Source organism: Catharus ustulatus, chromosome 5 (assembly GCF_009819885.2).
Source record: "Catharus ustulatus isolate bCatUst1 chromosome 5, bCatUst1.pri.v2, whole genome shotgun sequence".
NCBI lineage: Eukaryota > Metazoa > Chordata > Aves > Passeriformes > Turdidae > Catharus > Catharus ustulatus.
The window spans coordinates 68,263,685-68,285,929 of NC_046225.1; the positions used below are offsets into that span (position 1 = coordinate 68,263,685).

Here is a 22,245-nt window from a genome sequence, read left to right on the forward strand (position 1 = left end):
GATTTGAATAAGCCGAGCTGCTGAATTAGTAAGATACTCATGTGCAAAGCATAGTAAACTAATTTTTCTATCACACTTTTCTTTGAAATTCACATAATCACAAAATAAAATACAATCTAGCACTTAATAACTTATTATAAATTAATCTCCAACAGGAAAAAATAGCTATAATAAAATTTTAGCAGTGCTGTACTTTGTGACAGCACCAGTTTTCTCAGCACAAGAATTGCATTGGGAAAAAAAAAAAAATTAGAAATGTGGTGGCACTATTTTTGTAAATCCTGTACAGTTTATGATCTGTACAGCTTTGTTTATGACATTTGCCATATCATTCCATTTGTTTATAAGAAAAATATGTTCCCTCATTTCTCTAATGATGGATAATTCAAATTTAATACTAAACATCCAGAAGCTTGCTTTGCCTGTCAGGATGAAAACTGGGTTTTTTATTCAAAACAGGGTCAGGAGAGTAAACAAACAATTTTCTAGGAAAAGTTGTGCATTATATGTTTAAATATGTTAGGAGTGGTAGCCCAAACATGAAGGAGCTTCTTGTATATTTATGGTACTGAATCCAACAAAGCTGAAGAAAACTAATCTCTCTGACCTGCTTTTCTGGGAATACAAGGTCTCAGAATGAAATCTACCATTCCTCTGGAGAGAAGATACATGCACTTGGCAAAGAAAGCAAGCTGGTGCCAAATTCCTCTCTTCTGACTTTGTTATAGTAAAAGTTCACATGGCACTTCAAAAGTTGTGCTTAATCCAGAATACAAATTTGCCTAAAGCAATGAATTACATTTTAGGACAGGGTGTTTCCAAAGAGTGATTGTTGCTCCAACAATCTGCAGCAGGGACCTTTGCAATCCTGCTGCTGTGAGCAGATGTGGAGTATGATGCAAAATCAAAAAGCTTCTGTACAGTTACAGTTCACCAGCTAAAAGTCTCCTTGCCTCCTCTGTGTTGATTTTTTTTCCCCCCAAAACCAAACCATAACCAAAACAAAACTCTTAAGCAGTAACAAGCAAACGACTTAGAGTTTTTCATGTGACAGATGTATCCCAGTGGGAGGGTTTAGACTGGGCAGCTGCAATGCCTGTGTGGTGGCACTGCACTCCTTGGCTGTTTGTTACAGCCTCAGACTGTGGGTAACAGAGCTCCTCTCTGAGGTGTCAGGCACAATGATGTCATATTTTGCAGTGGAACAAACACAAGGTGGTATGGATGGAATACTGCAGAGCTTGCAGACATCCTTCCAGAAATGTTTATGCCTTGATCTGCTGGAATTCGCCATAAAATGGCTTGTAAAGGCAATATGCTATCTAAGCAGCCTCTCCAGTTCTAGGAATCAGATGCAAAACAACTGCTCCTAGAATGGAAAAAAAGGGTAAGGTAAGCCTTAATTATGTTTTGCCTGAACACAACCAAAAAACAAAATGAATCAGAGGAAAACAATCTTGACCTAAAAGGAGCTGCAAAGGCAAACACTGAAGCACATGGGTCTGAGGTTGGGTGGGGAAAAGGGCTGTCAGAAATTGTGACAGTATGTTTGTAGAAGGCTGTTTTTTAATCTCTGCCCTAAGAACTGATCGATGGGCTAACAAATGAAAATTTGTTCTCTTTAGAGGCTTGTTCTTTCAAAATGAGAATTTTAACTGCACAGTGTTCTGACCTAAAATATTCCAATTCTAGCCTGAATTCCTATGCCAGCAGGGATTATGAGATCATGCTGTCTGTCAACTTCTCTTTCGTCCATCTGTTCCCCTCCTCCTTTCCTTGATAACTTCTGAACCTTCTGGCTAATTTTCACCAAATTTACCAAAGCAGAGATAGGATGGAGCCTGCAATTAATAATCCACGATGAAAACTTTCATGGAAATTCCACGTCTGGGTAGAAAGAAAAAGAAATAATTTCCTGCATTGAACATGGCCAAATTGAGTTCTTCCCTGTTTTCAAGAGGTGGCCACTGGCCAGCACGGACGTAACTCAAAATCTGCTACAGAATGAGCATGTAGTGCTGCTTTCCCAGGTAAACAGATGGGAACATAGGTTTTGGGAAAGGCCACAAAGGAGGTGGGACATCATAGCTGTGTGAGTCTGGAAAGTGGGAGAGGAACCAGTCACACAGGAAACTGAAGGAACTGAACTGAGTTGCAGCAATCCAGGCAGACAATTTGATAGACAAAAGATGGGCAAACTTTTATCAGATGTATTTGTGGACTTCATCGGCAGAGCTGATGGTGGACAGCAGAATTTTAGGAATTTTTCTAGATGTTTAAAATTTGCTTTTATGCAAGCATTTTAAACATGAGTAACACTGATATTTATAAAAAAACCTCCAAAACCCCAAACCACAACACTGTGAAGCCCAAGTCTGCAAAATACCACTGTAGGAGAAGTTGACTTTGGTGCAAGTAACTGACTGAACTGAAACAGCAAGGGCATTATGAAATAAGCTTGTGAATGCTTTTGTTCCTTCCCTGTTGGACAGACACAATGCACTCTATCTGCAAGATGATTTGAAAACTTCAGCCAGCCTAAACTGCAGCTGCAGATCAGGCTGTAATCTGATGGGGAGGAATTCAACACTACAGCTCTTTTTGCCCATGAGAACTCACTGCCAGGTCAGGGTTTAGTCTAAAAATGTCTTGCACAGACCACATAATACCAGAAATCAACATTCTGCACTTTGCAAGTGATACAGGTGCTGATTTTGATCAAGAAAACCTAAAGTGAGCTTGCCTTAGCTGTGCTAAGCTGCAAGGTTGCTCATTTCCCTGTGTTGATTCATTTCAACAATTGCATTAAGTGAGATTAGAGAAGCTGCACATTTAGGACAAGTAGTGGGAGGGCTCAACCACCCACATACAGACGGGCTCAATGCTCCATCAGGGTGAAATGTAGAGATAACATTTCTGGATACAATAAATTATTTCTTTTTAGAATAACCAGCCTTATGAACCACAACAAAAAGAAATGCCATTCGAATTTAGTCTTCAGCAGTGCAGAGGATCTAATTCAAGAGCTATTAGTGGGTGAGCTGCTCAATAGTAGCAACCACAATATAATTAAACTTAACACTAAAATGAATGTAAGACAAATAAAGCAAAGAGATACTCAATTTTAAGAAAATGACCTATGCAAAAATGGGGAAAATGCCAAAACAAACCCTAAATGAGCAGCTCCAAACCAAGAAGGCTTAAAAATATAGTTCTAGAAGCCAAGGTAAAATGTCTGACATAAATAGAAAAAAATGGCATAGACCTCCCCACCCTTGCATGATGACTCAATGAGAAATTTAAGGAGGCTATCACAAGGCACATGGGGAAGCCCAGGAAAACGTGGCATGCGAAATGTAAAGAGGAAGTGAAGACAGCTAAACTGGAGGAGTGGCTGATAAAGGATGCTCGGAGTGTTAGTGACAAATTTACACAATGCTCGCCTGAGAACCAGCCTTGCAATGCAGAGGTCCCACAATCTGTGCTGAGAGCTTTCTGGTAACTCCACGGGCAGCAGCAGCCAAAAAGCCAAGAAAACATTGTAAGGAAGGCACTGGAAATGAGGATTCCGTAGAAAACCTTGGTACACCCATGCCCTGAGGACTCTGTGCAGTCCTGTCTCTGCACCCTAAGCAAGGCACAGCGATGCTGTAAAAGGTTCAGAGAAAGATGTTGGAACAGTGCAGGGAGCGGAGCACGGGCTCTACAGAGGCCAAATTTTGGGACTCAAGATGGAAAGGAAAAAGCTGAAGAAAAACGCTCTGGTTGTTGGTAAATTGCCATGAATACCACGGTAAGGTACATGTAGAGGAGGCAGTGACCAAACCCTGATATGCTAGTGCCAGGAATCATTTGATGGGTTTTAGAGAGAGCTACAAAACAATTAGGGAAGTGCCTTTTCAAGCTGCACTTAATGATGTTCTGGGATGTTGTGAAGTTATGTGTCAGCATGTTCAAAAAGGCACCAGGCAAATCCAAGGACATAAAGCGCATGAATTACGGAAAGGACTAAGCAGGGGTGAAAACCAACACCGCAGTTTGGGTACGGATGGGGAAGCGCCCGCCGCTAGCCATGTCTGGGCGTCAAGGAAGCTGCTGGGCACAGCGCTCACAGCGGGGCGACATCAACTGCAGGCAGGTCTGCCCCATCCTCCCCCTCCCGTGTGGGGAAACGGGGAGCGAGAGCTGCGGAGAGCTGAAGGGACCGGCCTGAGGGAGCTGAGGGGACGGGACGGAGCCACGGGGCTCCCGCCGCCCGGCCTGAGGGGAAGCGCGGCCCGGCTGGGTCGGCCCCGGCCGCGTGACGTCACTGGCGAGCGGACGCTGCGAGCATGCGCGGAGCCCCCGCGGGCGGAGCGGGCGCGCGCGCAAGCGCGGTGGGCGGGGCGGGCCGGGGCGGGGACAGCGCGCGTGGCGGGCGGTTCGAGCTGTGGGCGCTTCCCGAGCCTTCCCCGAACCTCCCCTCAGCCTTCCCTGAGCCTTCTTTCACCCCTCCCTCGGCCTCCCCGCCGCCGCCGCCCCTTGCCCTCCCTAAGCCTCCTCTCAGCCCTCCCTCAGCGTCCCCTCCGTCTTCCCGCCCCTTTCCCTCGGCCGTCCCCGAGGCTCCCTTCAGCTTTCCCGCCATTTCCCGCCTCGCTGCCCGGCCCCGGAGCCGCCGCTGCGGCAGAGCAGAGCGCTGGGGTGAGTACGGAGCTGTGCTGCGGGCTCGGGGCTCGCTCTGGCGGGACGGGATCGGATCAGCCGCCGTCACCGCGTCCCCGCTCCCCTCCGACCTCTCGTCCTGTCCCAGTGCGGCTGGAGGCAGCGGCTGCCCCGGGGGCGGGACGGGCCCCTGAGGGCCCCGCTTGTGCGGCCCGCGCGGGTTCGGCCATCGCGGGCGCTCCCTCAGGGCTCCGAGTTGGTGTTTGTGGTGTTTGGGGGCAGTGGCAGTGCCGTGGTGTCCTGGGTGTCCGGGCACAGGGCTGTGAGGGGGCCATTATTTCACAGAATCACGGAATCAGGAATGTTGGAAGGGAGCTGTGGAGGCCGTCCAGTCCAACCCCCTGCAGGGTCACCTGGAGCAGGTTACCCAGGAGAGTCCGCATTGTTTTGGAATGTCTCCAGAGACGGAGATTTCACCAACTCTCTGGGCAACCTGTTCCAGTGCCCTGCCACTCAACGTGATGTTCTTCCTCATGCTAAAGTCAAACTTGTGTTTTAGTTTATGGCCATTATTCCTTGCACAGTGTGCCAGCATCCTCTTGGCACCCATATTTATGTGTTTTTAGGACATTAAAGTGTCCTTCCCCTTTATGCACGGAGGGCAGAGGGCGCTCGGGGCGCTGCCCTGTGACAAACTCGCTCAGCGTTCTGTGTCATCTGCGGTCTCTGAGCCAAGCAGACACATGGGAACATTGGAGTAATGGCATTCCTTGTTCAGCGCTCTAGGCTGGCTGGCAGAGTGGGGGTCTCTGCTGAAATGTATGTTTTAGAAACAGATTATTAAGTAATCTTAAACTAAAAAATTGCAGATAAGGCCTCCTGACTGTTGATAACTTATCCCATATGCTTTGCTGTCTGTTACACGTGTTTTAGGATCCCAAAGCCGATTATTTGTCTGCTGGGAAACAGAAAAGCAGCAAACTCCCTTTTCTCTTAAGTTGTAACTGTTTTCACAAGAGTATTTTTAGCCTGGTCTTAATTTTATTTTTTTATTATTGATAAAGTTGCCCGCAGTTTTATGTTGAGGTATTTATATGTTAAAGTATTTCTTGTTCTATTTTCAGAAAAAACTTTAAAACAAAGGTTTAGAAGACCAGATTCTGCTTGCTGTTGAGGTAAAAAACCCTTATAGCCAAGACCTTGAAGTGCAGTGTAATGTCACTGTAGTTTTGTTTTTAGAACAAACTGAAAACCCTGATCATCTTGGAAGATTTAAAATAACCGTGGGTGGTTTTTTAAATGAATGTGCAGAAAAATGTGTAAGTGAAATCACTTTTGCAGGCCAATTAATTGCTCAGTATTAACACCTGTTGCTTTTAAATTAATGATACTATACTGTTTTCATAATAAGATTATGTGAAAGGAAAAACATTACTGCTTGCAATGATCTGGGATATAATTGATACAAAAATATGTCCTGATTTGATCAACAAAATATATTAGGATATCTGAAATTAAAATTGATTTCTAGTCTTTGAATAGCCACTTTAATCCAAAACAGCATTCAGGGGTTTTGGTTTTTTTTTGTGATCTGACACTTCCTTTTTCCTGTACAGACTCTTTTTTATTAAAATACTGACTATTCATTTTAAATGGCAAAAAAGTCAAAGCTGGAATAATACCCCAGATTTTTTCATGTGTTTGGATCTTTTCTGATTACAAAAATATTTCCATCATGAGCTGTGGAAAGGATTTTGTGGAAATTCTTAAAAAAATTGGATATCCAGAGGCTGATGAGCTTAATGGAGATGATTTTGACTGGATGTTTGAGTCTTCAGAAGAAAAATCAGTTTTGGAATGGTTTTGTGGAAACATAAATGAGAGGCATGTGGTATGTGAAGAAGAACTGCGGGATTTTGATAATCTTCCCCAGTGTGGTAAGCCTGTTTTGGAAGGAAATGCATTGGATGAAGTCCTCAAAACCTTGGAGCCCACGGGTTCAACCAACAGTAGCCAAGAGAAGGACATAGAAGAAGAGGAAGAAGTGAAGAAATTAGAGGATGAGCTTCAGACTCTTCGGAAGTTAAAAAACCTTCGAATTCATTGGCACGATAAACTTCAACTGATGATTACCACAAACAGCCACGTGTTACAAACATTCCAAAGCCGAGAGGAGGAAGCACGGAAGAGTTGGAAAGAAGGACTGGAAGCGTTTACTGCAGCAAATAAGAAACTTGACAATGACCTGCAGTCTCTTACAGCTGCAGTGAAGAAATTTGCCTCTTTCTTCACTGCTTCAGATTCAGAACAAGGGTCGGATACACATCCAGTGTTTTTTTCCAAACTTTCTTTGGACAAATATTTGTCTGTGGAAGAACAAAGCACTGCAGCACTTGCATCACACATAAAAAAATATTTTTATAAAGGTACGTCTGAATGCACTGAAAATTCACATGAAGGCAGCTTTCAACTTGAAGATTTTATCAAGCAAGTCCCTTTTGATGAGGCTGATGAAGTTTGTGAAGAGAGGCGAGAGATAGCCAGGCTCCAGGCAGCGTATATTTGTGGTGAGAACCAGAGAATTCAGCTGCAAGCTGAAGAGGAGGGCATGAATTCAGTTCTCAAGTGTGCAGAGAGCCTGCTGCAGCCCTCAGACAAGGTGAGACATCAAAGGTGATAGAAGGTACTGGAGGTGTAAACAGACAGGCAAGTTCCACTGGATCTAGTGAAAGGAATTGCTGAGTTATTGTTATTTCAATTATTTTTATGTAGTGAACTTTTATGAAATTTGTCGTACTCACAAAACTGCTCTTGTGAAACATCTTCAGTTTCCACAGGCAGAAATTCTTTAGTGTGGTACAGTACCTTTAATTCTGCTTTCCAGCATTACTACCTTTTAAATTCTAGAATGTGTAGTACTTTTCTAGTTTAGTTTAACTTTTGAATTTTCAAGTTAGAACTGGCTCTTTGTGCAATAAACACAATCTTAGCTTTGATTACAATTTTGTGGTATTGGAGAGCCAATATGATAAATGTATTCCTGTTTATCTTGTGTAGCATAAACATTAAAAGTTTTAGTTCACAGACTCTGGAAACTCAAGTATTTGTACCAAATAAATGAATCTGATAGTTGAAGCCCCAGAAGTCTCTCAACAAGTGAGTGACAGGCACATGTGGCTAGTGGAATTTGTGAAGAAATTATAATGAAAGGGAAGGTATTTGCTTATGCCAGTCATTGGAATAACTTGAGGCATCATGTCAGTTTGTATATTTTCATTTATGGATGACTAGTATATAGGACTTGATTGATTAGGGTAATTTGAAAAAGATTGATTCTGCCAGCAGTGTTGATCATCCAACTGCATATAAAAAATTGTTTACCTGTGAGATTTCAGTTAGATATGCTTGAAATAAGTGCTAGGTAAACTGCTGCTGTTTTTATGATTAACACAGTAAACTTTCCTGACCCTGTGATAGAATGAGATTTTTACTGAAATATGTTTATTATCTACTTCGTTCATCTGTATTTGCATTATTTTGTAAAGGTCTGTAAAACTACTTGTGGAGTTTTCATTTAATTTTGTAACTAAATGTAACATAAATACATGAATTTTACATGAACTGAAGAAATGTTTGGGAGGTGGCTTGGGGAGCCATGAAGAAATTCACAAATATTTTGTTTTATGCAGGGCATTGGACAACAGGAAAACATTGATGCTAAAATATCTAGCTTGCGTGCTGAAATTTCAGCAATTAAACAAGATATAGCTCAGATAAATAATGAAGAGCTGCTTCCTCTTCTTAAGAAGAACGCACAACTTTTGACTGCACCAGTGGTGAAAGAATACTTAGATCACCAAATTGCTCGGCAGGACTGTTATGCTGCAATTCAAAATAAAGTAGGCAGGCATTTGATGAGACAGAAAACATCATTTGAACTTATTCAGCTGGCCTGTGAAATGGAGATGAAGAAACATCAGGAGATCAGCTGCCAGCTTGAGAATTTGGTAGAATATCTGAAACGAAGCACAGATAAGTTGCAGCACAGACTACAGGTGATAGCTGAACAAACTGAAAAGGCAAAGCCAAGGAGCACTATTAGTTCAGAGGATGGTTTCTCTTGCAGGTAAGTCTTATAGTTAGGCACTGTTGAACTTGGACTTCTTTGAAATAATATTGAGGAGATGAAGGCTCAGGCAAGGTAAGCCTGGCCTGCTGCCAAGTTCTTACTTGCTGTAGCTGATTAGAATATTGAATTTTCAAGAATTGAAGTATTCAAGATGTGAAACTTTGAAATTCTTTTCAGGTTTGCCTGAGGAAAAACGGTTCAGTTATCAGTCATTTTAATATTACTGAAGCATTCCTAATTAATATCTGTAACATGAAGAATGTTTAAACCCAAATCTTACCTAGCACCTCATGATACTCTAGAGATACAGATGTTAGTAGCAGAGATTTCCCAGGCTGGATGCACGGCCTCATTGGCTGAGCCGGCCAAACCCCCCGTGTGGCAGGAGAGAGGAATGATCCTTCGGACTGTGACATGTGTTTAGCTCATTTTTACTGCTTCATTTGCCATCTGGTTTGAGTGTCCTGGCACCCACGTAGGAGTCTGGTTTTTCACCATCTAAGTAATTAAGTCTCCTTAAAGTTCAGGTGATGTAGTTAAGGATATGTGCTGTGCTGTTCTATCAAGACTAAACCTTTTCATGAGATACATTGATGTGTTGCTGTCAGATTTTTCCTCCTTCTTTAGAATGGTGGTTTAATTGTTTGATTTTTTTTAAAATAATTGATAAATGATAACTGAGTATGGTTTGGCACAGTGAATAACTGGAAGAATTAGGCAGAAATTTTACTGCTATTGTGTGTTTGTGTCAGCTTGTTACATTTTTGTTCAGGTTTGTTATAAAGTCTCCAAGTCACTGAGTATTTCTGGCTACTTTATTTTAAAATTAAAAAGGAAGGGAAGTTGAAAATTAAAAACCTTACAGGGTTTGTAAACAGAAGGCCCTTGAAAAACAATCAGTTACTTCTGAAATACAACTCCAGCTCTTAATAAAGCCAGTCTGATTATATACTGGGGATCAGTTCCTGAAGATTTTGTTATGCAGAGGTGGCAGTAACATTTGGACTGTGTAATGTGGTTTGTCATTGTATTAGGCCCGTTCCTGATGCAGTGAGGGGACAGTTTGCTATAATGTGTAATGCTGTCTTTTGCATTGTAACTAATTGGAGAATTTCTTAGCTTTCTCTTTGTAGATAGAAAACAGGAAATACTTCAGTAAGCTTGAAAATATTACAAAGATTGTTTTTATTTCTCATTGGCCGTTGAAATCTGCTTTCATTCAGCACTTAAAAAAAAATTCTTATTTTGCAGCCCTTGATGTGTTAGGAAATAGTTGGCAAAAGCACACTGTCAACTTCTATATTCATTCATGATGTACTTACTAAGAGTTACTTTAGTATTTCCTTGCTGCTGATTTGATACTGGAATATTTTGGATTCCTATTAATCACTGCTATATACAGATGGAGTCCTGAAATCAGTGGGAGATACAGCAGTGTTGTAAAAGTGCCCTCAGCAGTACTTACCTTACTTGTCCTCTGACATGTCAACACAGACATGTTCTCTTAACTAATGATGATAGAGTGCTTAGGAAAGTTAAAATATTTGTGTGTGTAACTTCACTTGTTACAGGCTGTATCAGCTCCTGGAAGGAGGAAGTGAAAAACAACAGTTGTTTAAAACATACAAAAGCTTGGAGCAGATGGCTCAGAAGTTAAAGCAGGACTGTGCTACAGTACAAGATCAGCTGGCAGCATCTGCTCAAGAGCAGTCTCTCCTTTTGTCCAGCCTGGAAAGGGATGTGGATGCCCTTCATGGTGCTGTCTATTGTGGAACAAATCAAGTACAGCTCCGGAGGCCGGTAAGCCCTTCATGATTTTTTTCAAATTACTGCCTTGTGTGTCGTGTTCTTTAATGACAAAAGTATCCTGTGAAGGCTCTAGACATGCAAACTGTCCCCACTTAGCAGCAACAAATTTGTTACCATGATGATGCTGTACATTTGCATTGTTCTTGGCAAATGCTGGATTTTTGTAAATGCTGGCAGGTAATAATTTTTTTCTGAGCAAGCCGTTACATCTAACTGAATTTCTTTCAAAGGCCTGTGCAGTCCTGTATTCCTGTGAGCTTGTGGTATGGGAGATCCTTTGTCTGGATAGGGTGTCACTGGAAAACTCATTGAAGTTCTCTTCATTTCATATAGGCTTTCTCCCCTGTTACGTCCAAGACTCTAATAGTATGGTTTGGCCCCTTAAAAGCCTGGCCATGTGTGGGTCTTTTGGACAAAATAAAAATACCAGAATTCAGAAGGACATTTGCAGTAGGACAGTCCTGCTGCACAACCCTCAGGTGTTATGTTTAGAACATCTTTTAAATGGGAACAGGGCTTGTTAAATGCACCTTATAGTTTTAAAATCATTGTAGATACCTCAAAAATGCATCAAGGGAAATCTTCTGTTATATAATACTTTCCTGGTTAATTACATAAAAATATATTTAACGTTTATCTGTCAAATGAATTTGCAATGTATAGAACATTCTTTATTTAAAAATGACACTGTAATTGGAACAGTATGTATTTAGGGATTACACATTTTTAAATCAAATACCTTCCTATTGATTGAAGTTGCTTCTTAAAATATGACATCTCATTCTACTGCTACTATTTCTCAAGAAAAGTAATTCCTTTAATAAGGGAAAAATGTGCAAGTAAGTTATTAGTCAGCTTCTATTGAACTATCATAAGAATTCCAGTTGGGAAAGTTGTAGCTGGTATTTAATGATTTAATTGTAAAATTGATTTTACTCTATTGTTGTGCTTTTTTTTTTTTTTAACTTGTTTCCTTTTAAGATTTGACTAGCAGTGAAGACTTGTAATTGATAGAAAATGTCATTCACTCAGCTCTCTAGGTCAGGTTCAGATTCTTATGGTCTTAACTCATCTGGTCAACTAGTAAATGAAATTACATTTGCATAATACAATATGAGTTCTGTTACATGGAACTCAAAAATTACATAAATGGATTGGAATCTCTTATTATCTTTGTTTCTGGTTTTTCTTGTGATTACTTTTTGATTATAAACAAATGGTTTCCCAAAGCAAAAAGCCTTTTATATTTATAGTTCAGCTAGTGTATTAAAATAGAAAAGTAATAATTATTTGTCTTCTATTTTTTGTTAGGATCTTACTGAGCAGTTCCACCAACTGGAAGTGGATTTAGGTGAACTAAGACATCTCCTTAAGGATCTGGTTGCTGATCTGAAGTCGAAGAGAAGCTTTTTAGAGTCCAATAGGCTGCATCAGATGGAAAGAGACTTGTATGTGTATTTTTTCACAGATGAAGAGCACTTGAAAGAGATGGTGGAGAAGCTTGAGCAGCAGTCTCAGGCTAAAGCCAGTGGTCTGGAAGACAAGAATTTCACAACCAGTGGAGTTCTTCATGACTAAACAGCAATAATGTACTCTTAAGAAAGGAAAATGTTAATGTAAACTGTCTAGGAGTTTATGGAATAATAAGCATTAGGTTGTCAAGGCTGACACCTGTCACAGCAGTGAATCTTAACTGTCACTGTTACCAGCTGAGATTGTGCTGCTTTATGGCTTCTGCCCACTGAATTAAATCTCAGTTTTGTCAGAACTCTTGGCTATGAAGTACTTGTTGGTTATTTGAAAGAAGTCCATTCAGGCTGCTCTTCTGCTGGTCTGTATGTGCATTTCTGCTGCACACAGCATAGCATCAATAGGAACATGTCATACCCTTGAGTTAAGTCTTTTTGCATGCTAAGAACTTTTGATTGAACTGCCAAATAAATGTGGAGAAGACATTCCAGATTTTGGAGCAAGAATGTAATGTGCTCATAGTGAAGAGGAGAGTTCTCAAAGGCAGCAGATACTCTGATTGTTTCCCTTACAGTTCTTCTAAGAAGACTTGGTTTTGTGTTGGAGTACCAGAATCTGTTTTAAGACCATTCCAATATCTCTTAGTTTAACTTATGGCCTGTCTTCTCCATTGAAGTCCATACTTTTACTGCTCTTGTCAATGAACAAGAATTTTAAATTTATCTTTTGTACTTCTGAGTTTGCCTTATAATTTAAAATGATAGGCATTTTAATTCAGAGGGCTGATGTTTTCACACTTGTGCTTTCATGTGCATTGTTAACCTGTTTATCAAATTTTTATATAGCTTCCTGTACCAATGGAACTAGATAGGCTTTTATAGTATGATAACTTCCAGTCTTTTATATTTTGATGGGATCAGCTGTGCTTGGTTTCAAGCACTGTACATATTGATGAAGGTTAGTATATTAAATTCAGTAACAATAGTCTTAAAACTATTTTTATGGCAGACTTTTAACTTCTGTGTGATTATAACTTATTTTCAAATGTGCAATTTTTTTTTAAGCTTACTGGTTGAGTGTCTATGTCTGGATTTCATTGTTTAACTCTATATTTTGTGTTTATTATTAAATGCCAAACTCCATCAATTCAGTGCAGTGTGGTTAATATTTATGGTGAATCTATGAGGGTTTTCTAGGCCTGTTCTCAAGCACGGTGTCTTGTTTATATTTAGTCTAATGGGTTCTCATTTTGACCTGCTCCTGGGGCTGTGACTGCTGCTTCCCAGCCTGAGAAGTCAGGGAGCACTTTAACCCTGTGCAGGAAAGAAGTGTTCCTCTTAGTCACAGAAATCAGGAGGAGTTGAGTGTGGAGAAGGATTGTACTTCTGACTCCTGGAATGTCAGGGAGAAGACAGCCATTGCACCTCTCACCCTTTCCTTCACATGGTTACTAATTACAACTAGGTAGATGTAGCCAGTGCTGATGCAGCGTGATGGATGTTCCTCTTTGAATTGGATGCAAATATTTGTACTTATGAATATTACAAGTTGTAATGTACCTGTAGTCTTGAGCCAAGAAAAGTATTTCTGTGTAGGCAGAGAAACTGTTGTTTGCTGCTGGTTAAATTTGACAGTCTGCTCATACCCTGGATCTAGTGGGTGAAGACCAGAGTAACAGGACTCCAGTTACCCACTTGTATAGGAGTAATTGAGTCAACAGCAGGTTTTGGTTAGAGTGATTGATTTGTACAGCTTGGATCCTTTAAGTATTTTTTAAAGTGTTGGATGTTTCTCTTGTGTTTGTGTCAAGCTTTACATGTTCTGGTCTAACTGCAAAGCAACAGGTCGTCAGTGTGGACACCATTACTTGTGATTCTCCAGTGTGTGTTCTACCTGGGGACTCTCCAAGTATTTTGTAGGTACTACAGAACATAGATCAGGTGGAAAAGCAGCTCCTTTTCAGAAAAGGATAACATTTATAACAACAGTAGCTGGGATCAAAGCTTGTAGAGACTATAGATGTTGCTGACCAGTTTCTTAAATGGACTAGATATAGTAGCTTTTTTTACGTTACCAATATCTAGCAGTATTTGAATGCATCAGTTATACAAAATTTAAGGAAGTAGAGGCCTTCTATGATAAGTATTTTCTGAAACAGTACATAGCTAATGGCTGTATATGTTTTGGCAATTTCTTGAAAGTTAATTGGGTTTTTCCTGGTAAAATCCAAGCACTAGTAACAGTAAATGTATGCACATGCTAGTTACAGAGAAGTTTAAAGATGCTGGGAGGGGAGACGTATCTCAGACATACATACTTCTTGTTTTATTTGTCAGATTTGTTTTTTTAATACAAGTTAGCTGTACTTAGGACTGCTGATTTTTTGATCAGTATATTAAAACACTATTTCAAATAAATTAGTTTTTATAAATTACTGTATACTTATTTCCAGTAAAGTGCTAATAGGCACGTCTGGGAGCAAATGTAATTTTCCATTATGAATGAATTTTCCAAGAATGAATGACTAAATGTGTTCACTATATTTTATCTTTAATTTCAACAGAATATAAGTGAGGATTACTCATGGCCCTTATTAATTCATAATTTGTGTGTTCTGTATTTAGGTTTAATCTTAAAAATGGAGCAGTACATAGGATGTGAGATTTCTAAAGTGCCTTTATCTGATATTGCTCAGAGGATTATGACAGCTTTGCAGTCTATTCCTGTAGAAGTTCAGAAAGACAGAGAAAATAACCAGAGTGAGTAAATGTTGCCTATTTGTGTTTTTCTGTTGAAAAATTGAAACACAGCAATACCAAACCTCTAGTTCCTGGTTTTAAATAGAGGAAAAGGTGAAACTTTAGGTTTTCAGGTTTAGAAAAGGAATTTTAAGCTGTAAGTGATATTTGCTGCTGTGACTTTTCCGATTCAGTAATACTATGAGAGTGCAAGGAATGGTACCACCAATTTAATCTTTTCTCTTTCTGTTCCTGCTATGTGGTACAGAATTACAGGGGGATTTCAAACTATTACTTAAGTACTACAGTGTCATAGATGCATACATTAACTTGACTCTGGACTAGATATTTAAAGATCATTGGAGATACTAGGAACTTAACAAGGAACCTCTGAGCTCTCCAGAGTCATGCCTATCCTTAAAACACATTCATTAGCAGTGTGCTCCTTGTGAAATTCTAGGGGGAAGAGTGAACAAAGGTCCCAGTGAGAGAACAAATTAGGTAATGTTAAAAGTGCATCAGCAGATCTAGAACATTGTGGATACTGGGGAGGTTTTGCAAGGTGCAGTTTTATTCTCAGTTCTGTGCAAGTTGCAGGCTGTCAAACTGTGGCTCTGGAAAGAAGTAGAAGGGTTTTGCTTAATTTCAGTTGTCTGTTTTCTCCTGAGAACTAGATCCTAGAATATTATCAATGGGCTTTAAATATAACATTTATTAGTGTGTACATCCTGGTTTTTGCAGCTACTGTTCTGTATTAAGGTTCAGGCTCCTCTCTAAGTGAAGTTTTGGATCAGTTTAGCCTGGTAAATCAGTGATACACTCATTTAAAGAAATGAGGGATGAGTTAATTTTAAAATGTTACTTTGTATGTGGTACATCTGACACCAAAACTCAGATGATTTTAAAGGAAATTCGATCTCTTTTTAGTCTCAGTTTGATATTTTACTTCTCTTGCTACCTTGTCATTGCCTGTACATAGATATTCATATGTATATATATATACACACATATAGCTTTAGTGTGAGTCTGTAAAAAAGTTTGCCTCTCTTAAGAAACCAAAACCAACTGCAAACTTCCGATGTTAGTTATTTCAGACTACAATGAACTGTATTTTATAGATAGGTTTTTAAATTTTTAATTTTACTTAATGGAAAAAAATGTTTTATATTTAGAAGGTAAATATTGGGCTCAAATAAAGCAAATATCTACAAGGTTGACCTAGGTGAAATTCTGTGATTTTCCTGGCAGTGGAGCTCTAATCTTTCCCTCAAGCCTTGAGGAGCTGTAAGCAAGGATGGGTTTCTGCTGCCATCTGGCGATACTTTGCCGTAATTCAGCAAGTTGCAGATCTCTTCAATACCTGTCATACTGATTATTGTGTGCTGGAGGAGAGAAATGTAATCATCATTTTCTTCTCTGGGGGTTGGATTTGTCAGGCAAAAGTGTCCAGCTGTGAAACAATTAAAAGCACTGAATGTAAGCTCAGATACAATCACTCTTAATTGATTATTTCATTGTTGTAGAAAGTTTTGAGAAAACTAAAAGTAAAATGTTGGAAGCTACAAACACAGCTGTGCCATATTGGCTGTTCTAACAGCTTAGGTTAGAAGTTTGAGCTGGAGCTAAATGTCTGATTATACATTTACACCAACATGCAGAAATAAGCTTATTTTCTTCTGTAGACAAAGGTCTTGATTGGCCCAGACAAGTTTTTTCAAAACAGTTCTAATAAATTGAAATAGATCACTTTATGCTTTGTTTGACATTGGTCAACACCACTGTTGTTTCAGAAAGTATCTTGCTGCTGGTAATGCAAATTCATAGCTGACAGCAGCAGTTTAGTGTTGTACTTCAAGTGTGGGGGGACAAAATGCATTTTTGTGTACGTGGGCTGTGAGGTGTCTTTTGGCTGGGCAATAAGATAATTGAGACATAGAGGAATCCCAACTAATTGCAAACTCTGGAGAGACCTGGACTTCAGGGGAGTTCTCTTTTTCCCTGTTCCTCTTTCTGTACCCACTGAGGGATTACTGCTAGCCTGTTAGCCCTTGCTCCTTCATTGCAGGCTTCACTTGTTTCTCCTCTTCTTGGGCGTTGTGGGCAGTGTCAAGGCACAAAAGATACACGTGTCCTAATGGTTTCACTTGCCATGGTTGTGAGTCTGAGGTGCATTTGCAAAGCCTTCTTGGAACTGCAGCATCTGTGCTTTCAGAGCCATGGGCTAAAGGTCTCTGCAGTTCAGTGGGGGCCCAGACTCCCTCCCTGCTGTGTCTGACCCAGCACTGGTGCCTGGCCTGTTACTCGTGGGACTGGTGTCACCTTACCTTCCTGTCAGTTTGTCAGGTCTGAATTCTCCTTGCTCTCTCTTACCTGGTCTTAAAATGCCTGTTCTGTTGCAAGATGAACAATGTGAAAAAATTATCCCCTGCAGGTGAAACATGGTTAGTTTGTAGAACATGATATGTTGAACTCATATACAAATAATGCTTTATAGAACAAAGGTTTGTGTAATACTGCTGCTGAATTCCAAGAAAACAGTTAAGTTGTGTGAAGTTTCTAGAGTTTGGATTTTTCTTTTTTTTCCTTCCTGCTCATACCCCTGGCTTTACTATGATGAAAATAAGTTGTATTTTCTTGAAAGAGGGAAATTCACATAATTATGGAATTATAGTAGTTCTTCCTCTGAATACCATGGAAAAGGTTTTTTGTAGTGAATTTTAAGTAATTTATTCTTAATGATGACAGAGCAGTCTTTTGCATATGTGTATTTTGGAACCTGCAGGGCCCTTTTAAGCATGAATACTAACTTCATACAAAATTGATAAATGGTTCTTGAGGGAAATTTTTTACAATTCTTTCCATTTTGGTAAAAAAGTCAGTAATATAACCCTGTATGAAACCTAAGTTATATGGGCTGCTTGCAGAGTCATTTGTATTGTAAATTGTTTCTTCTTTTTTAAAGGTATAGAGAAGACAAATGAAAATATTTTAGATGATAAGGATGCACATCTGAGAAATGAAAAGGCAAGCATTTTGAAAGATTGAAAACCACTAAAAGCAGTCTTTTTGTGGCAGGTTTGAAGTTATAGACTGGTTGTTAACAAGCTCTATCGTTATATATTTTGTGCATCATAGTTCAGGTAACTTCCTCTGTCTTATTTTACACTTGGCCTGTATTTTCCTATGAGAGTCTGGGCCCAACTTCTGTTCCCTTTTCTCAGGAAGTTGGTCTTTTATGACACATTGATCAGAAATGAGGTTGCCACATTCGGGCAGTCTGACCAGAGTTTAAAAATGTTCTCAGACTCCTGTCACTGAACAATCATAGAGTGAGCTGATTGATATGAAAAATTATTTTGTATTAGGAAGCTTAATTTTGGGTTTAATTATCTCTCTGAATTTGGTTTGATGTGCATGTGAGTGCGTGCCAGGGCAAGAGTGGGAATAGGTAACTGTGGCAGCCCCAGCTCAGAGTTTACTTGTAAAATCCATTGAGTTGATTGATGAATTGCAGATGCTGCAACTAATCCCAGCTGCAAATTCCACAGCCTTCCTTACTCTGGCTCTGGTGCATCTTGTGCACTGCAATTCCTTTTGGGTTGCTCAAGATGCAGAAAACTGCCTTCTGTGGAATGAGATAGTTTCCTACAAATTGCACTGGCTCACAGGTGCTCATGCAGCTGTGGGTGCACGTGGATAGGAGTGGAACCCCTTTTTGTAATAATGACACTCTAATTTTGACTCACTGCATCTAATGAGATCTTCCTACGTTGACATAAATTATGAAACTACATCCTGGGAGTAATTTTCTCTGCTTCCAGCCATGTCATTATTTCTAATAGAACAACTCTTCATGGGAGCTGCTGTTTCTCTCTGTGCTTATTTGTAGTTCCAGCTGTATTATTCTGACTTGGTAATTAAATTGCTTTGTTAGTATTTTTTGAATCTTTAAAAGAGAATTGCTTATTCCTGGTTCTGTAATTACTAGAGCATCCTAATTTAAATTCTGCTGTGTTAAATGATAAAACTGTTTGCAGTTTGACTGGAGAATACACTTGAGTGAATTAGTTGTCTTTCTATGGCTCTTAAACATTTGGCCCTTCTGTGATAGAATTTTTCTCCTTCTGATAACTTTATAGTGCCTACCTTTTGATCAGCATTGCATAAGTCCAATTTGTCTTCATTCAGAACAGACACTATTCATTTTGGTAGTAGCAGAAGCTGAATTAGCTTCCTTTTCCTGTTTACTTAGAACCTTGTAATTGTACTTTTGCTGTGAAGTATGATCTAAAGCAGTCTTAAGCCTCTTTCCATCACTTGGCTCTATAGTTCCAAGGTTTGGAAATATGGGAACTGTGTTGAGGAATAGTGTGAAATAATAGAAAAGTCCCAAACTTGCTGGCTTTGTCATTCTGGCTTGCTCAATAAATAGAGGTGGGATGGAGGTGGACAGTAGCCTTTGATCAGTAAAAACTCATCCTGGGGACAGGAGGGAACCCTGCAGGACCTTGTGGTTCTTTTGAAGTGAGGTGGTCTCAGTTTTTGTAGTGGTAATAACAGCAAATGAACTGAATGAGATTGGGCTAGAAGAGACCAAAACAAAGTAATTATGGGAGACTTCAGTTACTTTCTGGTGGAGTTGATGAATATCAAGGTTATGCATGATGCTCCAGCTGAAAATTAGAAGACAACTGGTTTGTGGAACAGTTGGAGAACTTATGAGAAAAATGTTTTTATTTGATTGTGTGTGAGATCAGGTCCAAAACCCAGAACATTTGTAGGTAGTGTAGGGATTTATTCAAAGCAGAATATTCAAGTTTTGAAATGAATAGTAAATTGTGTCTGGAAAAAGTAGTATGACTAAGAGACAGTATGAAGGAGACTACTAAAAAATGTCATCATGCAAAAATGCGAACTTAGCAGAATTTGTTTTATTCTATACTTGCCTCATTTGACTAAGTTAAATGAACTATACAGTGGTATAGTTCAAAATAACTTTGAAGAAAAGCTTGCAAATGCACCACTAATACATAATTTTTTCAAATGCCTCTGGGACTATCTGGAGTAGGAAAACTGTTCTGGGTATAGTGGATTAAACAGACTAGAATATAATGCTTACACAGTTCTTCAGTGCAACTTTCTTACATATTTTTGTTATGTCTTGCAATCCTGTAAGCTGCTTGAAGGGATCCACTTGGTTCACATACTTGAAATTCCAAAGCACTCGTCAAAGTCCCTTGCCAAAAATTCTGTAACAAATGAATCTGTCATGAAAAGAGCTCTGAATGTTGAAGCTAAAGGGTCTCTTCCCTCTTCAGACAATAATAACCTTGTCACTATGGAAGACAAGCTACTGGACTAGATGCATCTTATAGTTGTTAATTTGCCATTTTTAGTGTTGGAATAATATTAGGTTAAAAAAAGTGGTTGTGGATGTAAACATTGTATGTCAGCAAAATCTCTACTGATACATACACTTGAGTTTTGGTTTATGTAATGTGGTTTCCCTAAACTGGATCTGTTTTGTTAGCATCAACAATTTTTCATAGAATTTTGCTTTCTTGAAAGCTTATCTAAATTAACTTCATGTGATTTTTAGTTTCTCATAAGTCAAATATTTAGTTTGCTAAAAATTTCTGATTTTCCCAGATGGATTGTGATTCCAGAATTGCCAGAATTCCTGATTTCAGAATATTAAAAGCAACTGTCAGCCCTGAAAAAAGAACTGCTGATCAGATAGTCAGGACAGTGCGTATGGATAAAATACTTGGCTGTCAAGATACCAGAATATTGAGGTGTTACCAGGATTCAGGTTTCCCAAAATGGGGGTATCAAGAAAGGAGTCTTTCAGTAGAAGAAAAAAACCTGAAGGATGGGGAAAAGAAAATAGTTATTCCTTTTAAAAGAAGGCAAAATGTGTCTACATCTTGTTCGGAGAAAATGAGAAGATTGCATATAAATACCCACGTGTTCTCACATGAAAGAAGCTACAGCTGTACTCCTGGACAAATAAAGTCTTCTGGAAAGTATCCTTGTGATATCAGCAGTTTAGGATGTGAAGAAAAAAGTGAACTGCTTGCAACTATAGAACAGGCAGCAGCTTTTGTAACTGCTATGATATTTCAAGATGGTTCTTCACAGCTCAACTCGGAGCAGGTTAGTGAAGGATGGGTTTTGTTTAGAGTCAATTCTGTAGAAGCATTTGAATGTGCATGTGACTGATAATCACAAAACCATGTTCATTGGCAACACTTTTGTGTATGACATACCAAAATGTACAGTTAGATTACATTTTATTTTAAACTACCAAGTAAAACTTGGAGAAAAGGAAACCACTAGGATTTTTGTTTCAAGGCTGAAACACTTGCATGCTCCTCTACTCTGTCTATGCTATATGCAGTAACAGTAGTATACATATAGGTTTGATATTGTAAAATATTTGAGAATTTTTCTTTATAGAATTGTACAAAATCTGTCAGAGGAAACACTATTGTAATTATGCTTAACAGGCCTCTACGTCATCAGTAAAAGGAGTTGTTGTGCTGGTGAAGAATCAGACTGATCAGCCTTGTCTTCCTGGTCCCACTTCAGCTGACTATCCTTGGAATGCTACTAATGAAAATGATAAATTAATTTATTTAAAAATTGAGCAGTCATCTCTCTGGGAACAAGAAAAAACTCACAAGAAATTTTCTTGGTGAGAGTATGTTGGATAAAATACTGTTTTGCTTTACATACACTTTCAACAGTAATGATGTTGGTTATTTAGCACAGGCCTAATCTCCTTACATGTCAGGCTTGTTGAATTTCATTTTGGCTTTGTGAGTTCTGTATCAAGTCTGGGCTAACAGAAACCCAGTAAGAATAAACTGTTCCTTTAGGCTCAGCCTATCACTGACTGCAGCTCTTGCAGAATTAGGTTGGGATTCTGGTAGGAGCTGTCGATATTTGCCTGCAAATATGAGCAGTTAAAGCTGGACAGCACCAAAGAATGTTTTATCTTGTATTTTGTCTTCCGTTTCCTGAACTCCATTTCTTAGCTAGTACATTTTTGATGGATATTATTGTGATAAACACCCTTTCTGAGCTTTGTTAATATTTTAAATCTTTTTAGCACAGATTTTTTTAGTGGCTTTTGACTTTCCAAATGAAGCTTTCTAATACTCATAATAATACTATGTAATCTTGGAAGTAAAGGCTTTATGTATCTGCCTAATATTTGAACTAAATTTTAATAAAAAATTGCACTATGTTTTAAACTTCCAGTTATTATAACCGAAGCCCATTTTTATTCCTATTAGCTTGAAAATCGTATCTCAAAAAGGGGAAAATGAGAACTGAATCTGATTCCTAGATGTAATACTCTAACAGGTTAAAATATTTTATGACTTTCAGTAATAGCTGTCTTATTGTAAACTACTGAATTTGGATTATTAAATTACAAAACATTAATTTCAA

General features: G+C 39.1%; 2 protein-coding genes across 5 annotated transcripts in view; both read left to right on the forward strand.

Moving 5' to 3' along the window:
* The first annotated feature begins 1,153 nt into the window (after positions 1–1,153).
* Positions 1,154–13,169, forward strand: HAUS3 (HAUS augmin like complex subunit 3). Of its 4 annotated transcripts, none has more exons than XM_033061414.1 (5): positions 1,154–1,387; positions 5,766–7,300; positions 8,331–8,767; positions 10,342–10,570; positions 11,891–13,169. In XM_033061414.1, exons 2-5 carry the CDS (start codon positions 6,377–6,379, stop codon positions 12,155–12,157), a joined length of 1,857 nt encoding a protein of 618 aa, XP_032917305.1. In that variant the 5' UTR covers positions 1,154–1,387; positions 5,766–6,376; the 3' UTR covers positions 12,158–13,169. The 4 variants fall into 4 exon arrangements, with proteins under 4 accessions (XP_032917305.1, XP_032917303.1, XP_032917304.1 ...); XM_033061412.1 differs by lacking the exon at positions 1,154–1,387 and adding an exon at positions 4,407–4,680; XM_033061415.1 differs by lacking the exon at positions 1,154–1,387 and having other exon boundaries at positions 5,786–5,816; positions 6,258–7,300.
* A 1,512-nt stretch (positions 13,170–14,681) lies between these two features.
* Positions 14,682–22,245, forward strand: part of POLN (DNA polymerase nu) — an 89,301-nt gene continuing 81,737 nt past the window's right edge. Inside the window, exons 1-4 of the mRNA XM_033060967.1 lie at positions 14,682–14,808; positions 17,750–17,811; positions 20,437–20,943; positions 21,297–21,484. Coding sequence (XP_032916858.1) covers positions 14,688–14,808; positions 17,750–17,811; positions 20,437–20,943; positions 21,297–21,484 — 878 coding nt within the window. The 5' untranslated portion in view covers positions 14,682–14,687. The remainder of the gene's footprint in view (positions 14,809–17,749; positions 17,812–20,436; positions 20,944–21,296; positions 21,485–22,245) is intronic.

Excerpts from the sequence above, each read along its gene's own strand:
- HAUS3 (XM_033061414.1), top strand. The coding sequence starts at position 6,377 with ATGAGCTGTGGAAAGGATTTTGTGGAAATTCTTAAAAAAATTGGATAT. Across the intron at positions 7,301-8,330 it reads TGCTGCAGCCCTCAGACAAG|GGCATTGGACAACAGGAAAA; the intron begins GTGAGACATCAA and ends TGTTTTATGCAG. Across the intron at positions 8,768-10,341 it reads GAGGATGGTTTCTCTTGCAG|GCTGTATCAGCTCCTGGAAG; the intron begins GTAAGTCTTATA and ends CACTTGTTACAG.